The sequence below is a fragment of the Anastrepha ludens genome, chromosome 6, assembly GCF_028408465.1.
Source record: "Anastrepha ludens isolate Willacy chromosome 6, idAnaLude1.1, whole genome shotgun sequence".
NCBI lineage: Eukaryota > Metazoa > Arthropoda > Insecta > Diptera > Tephritidae > Anastrepha > Anastrepha ludens.
Window position 1 is genome coordinate 126,223,550 of NC_071502.1, and position 12,621 is coordinate 126,236,170.

General features: G+C 36.6%; 1 protein-coding gene across 1 annotated transcript in view; it reads left to right on the top strand.

Annotated features, from left to right (window-relative positions):
* Window positions 1-7,189: 7,189 nt before the first annotated feature.
* Window positions 7,190-12,621, top strand: part of LOC128867345 (Kruppel-like factor 2) — a 64,679-nt gene continuing 59,247 nt past the window's right edge. Inside the window, exon 1 of the mRNA XM_054108494.1 lies at window positions 7,190-7,878. Within this exon, the coding sequence (XP_053964469.1) occupies window positions 7,867-7,878 (12 nt within the window). The 5' untranslated portion in view covers window positions 7,190-7,866. The remainder of the gene's footprint in view (window positions 7,879-12,621) is intronic.

The window sequence follows — 12,621 nt, forward strand, 5'->3', positions numbered from 1 at the left end:
TCATTCACTATTTTTTTTAATTTTTTGTTTTTAATTAAACATACTTATGACCCTTTTTCTCTCTTTTTGGTCAGGCAATTTGTATCTTCTGACGAGCGGAGCGCATTTTCGAAGTCAAACAAAATTGATTAGACATTAGCTTCGTTGCTAAAAAGGAATGAGAAGGATATTTCCAGTGTTGGATCAACCTTTCTGTTTATGTATTTTAGTTTAATTTATTAATACCGTTAGTATAATTTATTGATTTACACACAAACTCTACTAGATAAATATCAACATCTGTGTTCACAATGCAAGCAATGCAAAAAGTATATATTTACAAGTTATTTACACAAATATTTGCCAATTCGGTCAAGAAAGCAATCGCTTATTACGTTTGAATAAACAATAACTCCATTGACATCAAAAACTACAAAATATAGAGCGTGGGAAATTCACACATTCAATACTCTCAACTCCCAAGCAATGCAGATAACGTCGTTCAACAGCGGTAACGACGACAATTTCAATTAAAATTTAAATAAATTCGGACTTTCCAATAAAAACATGTACAACTGGTACATCACTACTGATTTCTGATCACTACTTGTTCTGATGGGTTAGTGGCCAAAAATGGCGATGGATGTGAATAAAATTGGAGCACGCTGCTTTCCTATGCTTTGACTATGACGGCGAACCTGCAGTGAGCGTAAAAGTTACCACTAAAATGGATTAGTTTGCTTTGTACGAGCGCAGGCTCATACGTATGTACTATGTATTGTGGTCTTATGTTGCAGCCAAGGCAGATGAATGGATCGGCCAGTCGCAGCACAATTTAGACTGCGATGTGAAGAGTGCGCCACATGCGTTTAATGCCGAATTGACAGAGACAACAAAATCGTGCAGAGCGTCTTTGGATGCATATGGCGAGTGTGACAAAAATTACTGAACAAAAAACAAACAAGAAGCAAAAATAAAAACAAATGGGAAAATAAATGTGCTTAGTTAGAAAATGAACAGTGGTAGCAAAAATAGAAGCTATGACAATACACATACTTGACTGATCAAGCATCAGTGATCAACCTGTCAACGTATGCAAACATTTTTTAGACTAACGAAGCGTGGTAAAGTGCTCGTGAATGCGTTGGTGTTATCAAAAACTAAAATGCATATGCGTACATAGAAATGTATGTACATATGTCGAGGAATGTGTGTATAGTTGTTAATAATGAAATGAATGAAGTCTACAAACATGACACTGTTACCCAGAGCAGCCAATGCAATCAGTCAATTAAAAATTGCGAATGGATGGGAAGCCGAAGGCATAACATGCAGAAATAGTTAGACCATACTACATTGAATTCGTTTGTTTTTAAATGCTCGCACTTCTACATACATACATACATATATGTATGAAATACAAGTGATATAAGTTTAATAAACGAATCAGTATTTTCAACGCCTTTTTTATTAAAAAGGAATAACTAAAAAATGCAACAACTGAATCATATCCTATTAAATGATAACTATACTGCTCTTAAATTATTATACATACATTAACATAATGAGAGAGTAAATGTTGCTCGATATGCATATCGTTTGTGTGATCATCGTACTAATAGATCGTATGTATGTATATATGTATGTTTGTGTATAAATCCATAATACATTATTATTGCATGTGAAACGTTTTCTGCAAAGGCATTCGTCAAATATACCACCCTGAACAAAATCACATACACCAACACAAATGGATTTAGCGAAGAGCGGAGCAATCACCAACCAACAGCAACAGGAACACCAATACACTCAACGTCATCTTAGTGCTTTCGTTTCGTTCGTTGTCGTACCAAATGAGGCGAGCTCAAACTTGTCGTCATTTGGCGTAGCTCCACCTTAAGCAACGGTAAAGTAATCAACCGATCAGTGGACAGCAATAACAGTGCCATAACAGCGTCGGAAGCAAAAAAAAAACAACAACAACTCAATGACAACAGCTGCTGTGAGTTCTTGACTGCCGGTGGCTCGAATAAGACGACTAAGCGGATGCTAAAGCCTATGTTTACTGTTGAATTGTATAGCATTTATTATTAAAACTGAATAAGAGAATATAATGAAGCACCAACAACAATGCATATTATAGTTAAGAAAGAAGCGCTCCCACATGAAGTTCACAGCTGACGGGCCGACAGGTAGTGTGGTGAGTTTAATTCAAATTTTCGTATTTGGCTTGTTTGATGGTGTACTTGTGTGACTGTGCGGTTGTGCGGCTGTGTGACTGTGCTGCCGTGTAATACATTGAGGGTGTGGGGAACTTTGCCTTTGCGCCTCTACTTGTACAATCAACAGTGATCGCTTACGGTGGTGCTTCCAATTCATGGCCCCGGCTGCAATGCAAGCACATTCGAAACATCCAGTTCGATATTTTTCTGCAAGGTAGTGTGACGTTCGCGCGCTTAAATCAACAAATACGGTGTAAGCATGTTGTGATCAACGCCGGCTAATTGAAGTGTGTTGTTTACTAGCTTTCGTCGTGGCTTACGATTCAATTGTGGTGCTCTAAAGAAGCATTTGCTAATCTCATACCGGTTGTGAACACGTGCAACAACCAGAGTTAGCATTGAAAAGTGTAATGATAATATTTGAAATTGATTTGTAGCAATCGAGATGGAGTTTCAAAAAAAGTGCCATAACAAAAACGACAAACATAAATTGTGTATCAGTTTTTATACAAACATTTAAGAATATTTTTATTGCACATGTATGTATAAATGTATTTGTGAATTTCCTTGTGATAGAATCATAAATACAATCACCCGCAAGTAGTGAATGAAAAAATAAAAGTTTGAGCAATAACTATTGTTTCGATTCAACGCCGTTTCTTACACTTTGCGAAAAAAATAACCTTTCCAAGGAGTTTATTTTGATAAACATATTAATGTCTTGAAAAGTTTTGAATTTATGTAATAGTAAACAAAACATACTCTTTTTACCAACTTCAAAATATATATATTTTTTTATTTTTTTCGCGGCTGACGTTTACTGTTGGAAGCAGGGATAAGTGGTCGAACGTTTATATGAGAAAGTAAGCAAATGTAAGCAAATTTGCAAATGTTTTCCTCAAATTTAACAAATTGTGTAACGTCATATACAAACATACAGTTGAATGACATATGTACATACATAGGTGTAACTAAATGAGAAAAAATTTTGGAAAATTTATCCCGAGAACGTCTCCAAAGTTATTTATACTTCTGAAGATATTATCCCCCTTCCAATGTCAAAGAGTCAAATGAGGCTGAATTAGTCGACATAAGCAGCCAGTCTTTCTCAGAAAGAAGTCCAATGCGTTGAACTTATGTGAAAATTATGAGAAAGCAAAGTATTCCACCCAGCGAAAATAATCGCTACTGTTAAACATGGCATAGGGTGAATGTTTGCTTGCGTGCGAGCCATTTGGAATATGGATTATTTAAATACTAGAAGCACAATTATCGTTACTATCTAGTTGAAGATAGTAATTCGACAAGACGGTCGCTGTAGCCGAATGGGTTTCCTCGCGACTATCATCCAGCAGAGCCCAGACTCTAAAAGATAGAAAAGATTTTTTTCTAATACTGGTCGCCCCTCGGCAGACAATAACAAAAAATGGAGGAGAAACTTGACCAAACACTCAATAAGGGGTGCTCGTGCTAATTACATGTATATATGTTAAAAGCAAATATAAGCATTACAGTTGCAAGAATCAGTGTTAACAGGACATTCGTTTTAAGCAACTCCTCGATATATGCTAAGCTCCATTTCAACTTTTACATGTGCACCACCCAAAAAACCTCAATAATTGCAGTCTTTTTCTTTTTAGTGGATGATTGTTATTTTTTCTTTGTGATATTTGGACATGGTTGGAGCAGATTAGAAAGATGATAATTGAATATTCAATGTCCTGTTAGAGTCCCTGTGATGATTCTAAATTATTCTTATTTAATTGGAAATGCAATCTTTGAACCGGATTAGGTTAAAGCTACGTATCAATGATTTTGATTGCAATAAACCCGGTAGATTTTTCTCTACTTCTTAAATAAGTGAAAAGAAGTTAAATTTTCTTAGGCCACAAAATGGATCTGCGCCGTCTATTTCATGGCGAAATTGTTTGCCATTTCATTCCCAGTAATTCCTATATGCGTGGGTTCCAGTATACATACCTGGTTGTTCTGGCCTAAGACCTTAAATGCAACTTGGAAAAAGTTGAGAGACTTGATTGCTCCCTGGCTATCTGTTGTTATAGTTGCGTAGTTGCGTTTAAGGCTGAAGTGAGCTCATCGTCCTATTGCGTAGACGTTCCCTTGAAACATACACCCGTAAGTACTTGTATTCTTGCCTAGTGCTTTCTAGCAATTTTTTCCCGGCCCGCCGACACCTACCCCTGCACCTTCCTCGGTGAGGAGTCCGTCCAGTTACATAATAAAATGCAAATCGTGTCAATGGCTCAAAATAAAAAATGAAGGAAAAAGAGGCACTGGTTTATATGTGTAAGTTCTAAGTTCTCGAATAAATAAAATTTTGTCATGGTAATTAAAATAATATAAAATTTTTTTTTTTTTAATATTATGTACCTATGTACTTACTTGTAATGTTAGAGCAGCTGCATAGGGTTTTCCTCAATAAGGAGAAACTCAATATTTGCAACAGCCGTGGGTTTCATTGGGTTGCAAAAACCATGAACATACTGTAGCCTAAGTAGTCTATACCAAAACCTTTTCAAAAACCCAATTTTCGCATTTCATTAGGGAGGTGCTGTAGTACAACACAATTTCCACAAGCTCCCATCCACACTGACAAGTGACAACGGCTTCAGGGGCGCTCTGATACAAATATTATTTGATGCCCCCAGTACAGATTCGTTTACGCACACACACATGCACGTAGACATATGTGGATGCTATATTCTCCACACAATTTTGGCGCGCCTGTGCGGAAAAAGAACAGAAATGCAATCAAATAATTTTTTATATCTAAACATGTATACATATGTAAATATGTGTAATATGTTAATATCAAGGGTGGGGTAGTGTCGCAAATTGTTTAACTGAGGTGGCATGTGAAAATAATCTGCGATACATGGGCGTTGCAATGCGTTTTAGATTTGCATGTTGAATATTAGGCACAGATAAGCACATACATATACATATGTAATTTTGTATTTATACACATATACATACATGCGTACATATGTACGAGCATGCGATGGATGTGGAGCTCAGCAGAAGTTTTATATAACTTAATGGATATTTAAAATTATGAATAGCAGATATAATAATTCGAGACTCTAATGGACAAATTCAAAAAAACAGCAGAGAGTTGTATCACTGGTCGGGTTAAGATAAAGAAATATTTACTGCTAAAGAAAAATTAATCAAAATTAACCTTCATTAAGCAAAATTTTTGGTATTTGGAAGTTTAGTAATTGGTTACAAAAGTTTAATGCCAGTGAAATAGTTAAGTAATAGTTCCATATGGTAAAGAAAATGTAAAACTAGTCGCGAATAATTCCCCGAGTAAGAGCTATCCCATGCTGTATCTACGATTCCTCTAAAATATGTGTACATAAAAAAATCCTTTTATCCAAATAAAGTACAAAAAAAAAAAAATGACCGTGTGGAAAAAGCTCTATTAAAACATTGTCTTATAAAAAAGAATTTTTTTATATACCTAAATACATATATTAGTATACACTTGAAAGCATGCCACAACAAATCAGTGTGAATTAATTGGACAGATATTCTACAATTTCTCTCTGAATTACGAATCCAATACAAAAAATATGGACTCATATAAATTATCATAAAGCAATACTTCTAAACTTCGTGAGAAACTTTTTCAAATCAAGTATTTTTTCCGTCGGCATCGCTGTGAATTGGGTTTTTATAGCCTGCGGGTGTCTTAGCATCGGACACTAGAAATGCGATACATGTTAATAGATAGATAGCCGTAGTCGAATGAGTTGGTATGTGACTACTATTTGGAAGTGCACAGGTTCGATTCTCCGTGCATAAATCACTAAATGATAGATACAGTGTTTTCTAATAGCGGATGCCCTCGGCAGGCAATGGCAAATCTCCGAGTGTATTTCTACTATGAAAAGATCCTCATTTGCCGCTCGGCTTAAAACTGTGGATCCCTCCATTTGCGGAACAACATCAAGACGTACATAACAAATAGTTGGAAGAAGAGCTCGGCCAAAACAGGGTGTACATAATACACAATTTTTTAAGCTTAGTCAAATTTGCCATAAAAAGCACTAACCTAAAACTTATTTAACGAAAATTAAAATTTGTTTAACCCTCCTCCCACCTATTGATCTCTAGTCCTGCTTTCTTCTCCCCTTTCTCTGCTATAATGACGGGTGTAGAACGTTTTCCGATAACACAAGAATGTTGAAGAACGTCGATGTATATGTTGCTCAAAACATAAACAAAATTCCATTAAATTCAGGACATCCCTAACGTGCAAAATGGTTGCATCCAAAATTTCTAAAGTCATAGACACTTGATCTGGTGGGGCACTATACTCGTATGTATGTAGTATTCCGTTGCATAGTCATGGGTGGTGCCAATCAAAACCAATTGCTCACAATTGAAATTCCGAAAAATGATAAAAACCCATCAGCGCACCCAGCTTAATAAGTGTTAGCCACCGAGCCGTGACAGGCCGCCACAAGCTATTTCAACTGCCTTTCTATGTATGCATGTATGTATGTATGTATTGTATCAACAACACCGCTAGTTGAGTACTTAAATCATCACGGTAGGTGTTGCCATTACCTCAACCAACGCAACGCTACTCCTCCGCTATGATATTTTAATTTAAATTCATATACACACACATATGAGGACATATGTAACGCATGTATATGCATGCATGCACAGTACGTCTGTACCAACATACTTATCTATTTTCTATGAGCTACATAGTGAAGCGTTTTCAGATGATCTTAAATAATAATTGATTAAGCCCGGAAATGCAGCTTTAGTGATTATGAAACGATGAAAACAAATCTAAATGTAATTTAAGTTAAAGCAAACAAAGACAGAATAAAACAGTCAACGTGGTTTCGCGGTTTAACTAAAAATAGTTAAAATCAATGGAAAAACTAAAAATACTTAAAATCAATGAATATTTGTATGTACACATGTATGCACATGTATATGTATGTATATGTACTTAAATAAAACGATATAAAATAAGTCAATTTCATTTTTGCGTTTGCGGATTACTCGCTTAAACAATCGCTGCGTTCGGCTTTCGAGTGGTGCAAACTCTTTCTGCATCGTAAATTTTTCGTTTATGGGCTTTAGAGACGACACCGGTCGCTTGATTATTGCTCGCAGTACGTCGCGTCACGCACTGTAAACACTGCCTGCTCCCCGGCAAAGTCTGTGCATCCATCGTCTTGCACAAGCCGCGAGCATTTACACAATGCATCAAGCGTGCGCCACTGCATCAATTGTGCTAGTTTTGCTTGAATTCCTTATTGCAGACATTTGCTAGCAATAATTGTAAAGACAAAAGCAGCGGTGGCTAAACTAGCAACAACAGCAACTTTAACAACAATAACAAATAACACCAACAGCAACAATCAACAGGTGTCATTGCTTTTCTGCGCTGTGCTCTGTGTGTGTGTATGTGTGTGGTGTAGCATGGGTCGATATAAGGCTATGCACATACGCACGCACTTGCACTCGCACTCGCTTAAACGCATACGCACACACTCACATGAATATTCAAAGCATTCGAAAATATTTGCAACTTTGGCGTCAACACCGAAAAAATAGCTACGGCAATAGCGACAAAAGACGGTTATTGTTTTGTTAGCTGTTTTACTATTTAATGGTTTTCATGGTAAGTATCATCCTTTCATTGAATATAATCCAAAAATATATGTACTTTTATATAAAAAAAATGATAAACATAAGTTTTCCAGTATATTGGGAAGTATTTGCCTCCTAAGTTGGCTAATATTAAAAAAGCCCAAAAATACTTTTTTCTTATATATTAAATCAAGACAAGATATATTAAATCATAACAACGCCAGAAGCTATAAAATTATGTGGATTATGAAAGCCAGATGTGATTTAATATACTTGGGAAGCCAAAGGGATTTAAATTGCACTTTATGTAACTTAAATGAATTAGAAGACATCACACATTTTTTAGGAAAATGCCCGATACTTAAAAGAATTCGTCAAAGATTTTTTGGAAAATTTAGTTTAAACCGAGATGAAATCATAGACATTTTAAATGGTGTTGGCCCTTCTGGATATAATAATTTATTTAAGTTCATCACTGGTGCTATAGAATATAGAAAATTAATTTTAAGCGAATTCAATATATAGTACCATAGTAACATATGTAAAATGTAAGATTTTTTTTTTTCTTTTTTCTTCCGACAAACGACCTAGTGTCACTGTCGTACGTTCTAATGTTAATGATTAAAAATGAAATGTAATGAAATGTAAAAGTCGAACAATTAATAATAAATAATAATAATAATAATAATATATTAAATATATTTAGTTATCTCAATACATATACAGTGAGAGCTCCCTTGGGCGGACACTTACAGTCAGTGAACTTTTGCCTGCCTAGAGAGGTGCCCGTTCGAGTTGAGGGAAACTTATTTTAGAGTTGAGGGAAACTTATTTTTGTGAAGGTTATAAAAAGTCCGCCGCTTAGATGGATTGACGGTGTTGAAGAAGACGTAGGCTTATTGTGTTTTCGGGCATGGAGGACACAGACACGAAACCTAGACAATTGGAGGCATATGCTAGAGGAGCTGAAGACCCGACCAGGGTTGTCCAGCCAACAATGATGATGATGATGATAATATTCACCACTTTCTTATTCGAGCAAAACAATTTTATGTTATGTTATTCAAACAAAACTGTTGATGCATTTTTTCAAAAGTATTTAATTTACATACGAGTACATATGTACATATGATGTAATAACAAACAAGTAACAAAAATAAATATTGATTTGAAGCAATAAACGAAAACTAGAAAAATTAGATTACACACTGAAAAAATCGAGTGTTTCAATTTTCTCCTTTAAGCTAAGGACTGAATAAAAAGGATTGAGCAGACCAACTGAAATTTGTGCATTATTTTCTTCCATCGACTCGATATCTTCGTGCTCTTATCTTGTCCGCTTATAAGGCTACAGCGGCCGAATTGCTAGGTGCGTGACTACCATTCGACAGACCTACGATTGTATTTCTGCTCACTCTGCAACACTCAAAAAGGGTGCAAGTGCCATTTATATACATATGTATATTTTCCATATATGTATAACAAGGTTGCAGTACGAGGGAGGGGAATTTGTTCCGAAAATTTAAGCGTAAAACTTGGTATAGGACTTAGTATATAACAGATGTATCCGCTAGGAGAGGTTACACTGTATACGGCTTATTTATTTGCATCCACAAACCTCTCGTAGTTGGAGGGCGTACCTTCTTGAATATTACACAAATGGGAGTAACACTTGTTTGACACAAATTACTAAAAATCAATACAGAAAATACAAACAAAAACACCATTCGAACCATGATAGAGCCCACACTCGTATTGATATCCCCCTACTATGTGCACACATACATATGTACTCAAACGAGTATGTGGTATCTACTAAGAAACTTCAAATAACGTCACGATAGCACTCACTGCTTATATTCAATCGTCATCTCATCTTTCACATTCATTAGAGCTCCATTCCTTCGCGTAACATGGCACTTATGACAAGAAGGCTGTCAAGTGTACACTATTTATTCTATGTAAATGCAGAGGAGGAAAATATAAAACAAAAAACTTGGAGAGAAACAAAAAATTACAACTATTATTATAAACTGCAAAAGATTCTTTGTGTGAAGTCAACACGGAAAATAACAAACAAAATAATAGGTCAGAAAAAGGTTATTTTTATGCATACAGGGATAAACACATATGTTGGTATTTATTTATAAAACTTGCATATCATTCCAACGTAACGCCATCATTGTTATCAGGCGCTCCGAGCTGCTACTTCTGTGACTACTTGTTCTTAAATATTTAAATAGATGCGTACATATGTACATATGTATGTATGGGAGTTTTTTCTGTGCTCTTGGAAGGGCATTTATAAGTTTTGTATATAAACATATCATTTAATTACAAATTCACAATGTTATACAATATTTCAATATTCTAACGAATTTATCTATAATATTATAATAGGACTATGAATAAGTTCGTGCGGTTTTTTCGAAATTTGAAACTTTATTGACGTAAAATGGTTACAAATTTAATATTCAAAATATTGTCCATCGCTTACTACTACTTTTTCCCATCTTTCTGGCAATTCACGGATTCCCTTTGTGAAAAATTCGGTCGGTTTTGCCGCAATCCACGAATCGATCCATTTTTTGACTTCATCGTAATTACGGAAGTGCTGGTCAGCCAGGCCATGTTGCATCGATCGGAAGAGATAGTAATCGGATGGCGCAAGGTCTGGACTATACGGCGGGTGGGGTAGGACATCCCATTTGAGCGTTTCTAAGTATGTTTTGACCACTTGTGCAACATGTGGCCGAGCATTGTCATGTTGCAAAATAACTTTGTCGTGTCTATCGGCGTATTGCGGCCGTTTTTCTCGCAGTGCTCGGCTCAAACGCATCAATTGTCGTCGGTAGACATCCCCCGTAATCGTTTCATTCGGTTTCAGTAGCTCATAATACACAACACCCAGCTGGTCCCACCAGATACACAGCATAACCTTCAGGCCATGAATATTCTGCGCCGACGTCGATGTTGAAGCATGGCCAGGGTATCCATACGTTGCCCGACGTTTTGGATTGTCGTAATGGACCCACTTTTCATCGCCAGTCACAATTCGATGCAAAAAACCCTTTCTTTTGTGCCGTTGAAGCAGTTGTTCGCATGCCATAAAACGGCGTTCAACGTCTCTTGGCTTCAATTCATACGGCACCCAATGGCCTACCTTTCGGATCATTCCCATGGCTTTTAAACGTTTGGAAATGGTTGATTGATCAACTCCCAAAGTTTTTGCAACCTCTTCTTGCGTTTGAGCCGGATCTTGATCGAGCAATTCCTCCAATTCGGTATCCATGAACTTTGGCGGCGCACCCTCGCGTTCTTCGTCTTCCAAGCCAAAATCACCACTTTTAAAGCGTGCAAACCACTTCTGGCACGTTCGCTCAGATAGAGCATGCTCACCATAAACTTCCACCAAGATACGATGACTTTCGGCTGCTTTTTTCTTCATATTAAAATAATGAAGAAGAATTCCCCGCAAAAACACATTATTTGGCACGAAATTCGACATTTTCAAGTGTGGTAAAAATATTGTTGTTTACGCTTCAAATAAAAAACTTATACTGACGTTTGTGCCTTACGACAGTAGCTCTCCAATGAATGTTTGGAAATGTGGATCGATGGAATAATAATCAAGTTACGCCATCTGTTGTAAAACCGCGCGAACTTATTCATAGTCCTATTACAATGAGGTACAAATAGCTCAAAACTCCATTAGTATTTGCAGCACCTAGACAATAGGAGTTGGTTTGCAGCAAACGACTCGATTTAAGTACAAACTTATTCTAGGAGATTAATGGATATCAGATCATGCATGGAAAATGTCACTACTTCCAATGAAAATTAAAGTTAATCCTCGAACTAAACTCATCTATTTGATGACGACTGCGGAAATCGTTTTGGGCATAAGATGAGTTTCTTTAGACCCGGAAGTTTCGGTTTTGTGCTGTAAGAAAGTCTTTGTCCCTAAGTACTGCCTTTTACAGTTAAAATAGAAGTCGCATCTTCCACCAAATATAAACGCTTGGAATGTGCCGTCATAATTCCTGGAAGAGCATACTTAAATATTGGAGGCAGCAGCGAAATCGACAGTGAAAATCAAGAACCATGAGATACGAAGACCAATTGACAGGTAATAGAAACACTAAGGAGCAAAAACTGGGCTATTCAAGTAAGGCAGAGAGGAGCTGATGAAGCTGCATATCGGAATATTGCCAGACAAATTTATGTTTGCCCAATTGGAATTTAAGGTCGCCTTCTACAAGAATGGTATGTTGAGAAGACATTTGGTGTGCTCAAGGGCGAACGTTACGCAAGTGTTAGCTCGACCGAGGCAACGTCATAGTGCGGCGAATAACATTCTGGTGACTATAGTGATGTAGTGGTGAAGTAATTACTTCAAAGCGTGTAAATCAATACAAACTGTATGAAGCTGGGCACATAGTGTGAGGCCCTTTCCATGCGATCCATGTGTTAAATGAACTACTATATAAGATATTCGTAAGCAAACAAAACTGTGAAATTCTTCACTTGTAGCGCACTGAGACACATATCGAAAATTGGAGCGGAAACTTGAGCGATCATGGTGGGTAGAGATTCGTTCCACATAACGGACACTATATATCGAAAAATATACCGTTTGCAAGCATTATAAAACTACAGATTTTGAAAACGCTGATAATTAAAATGTAATTATACTACATATATACTTCGGTATTAGGCAATTTAGGTTCCCGGTTACAGCGGCTGGGCTGACGAGCTGGCTAGACAAGGAACC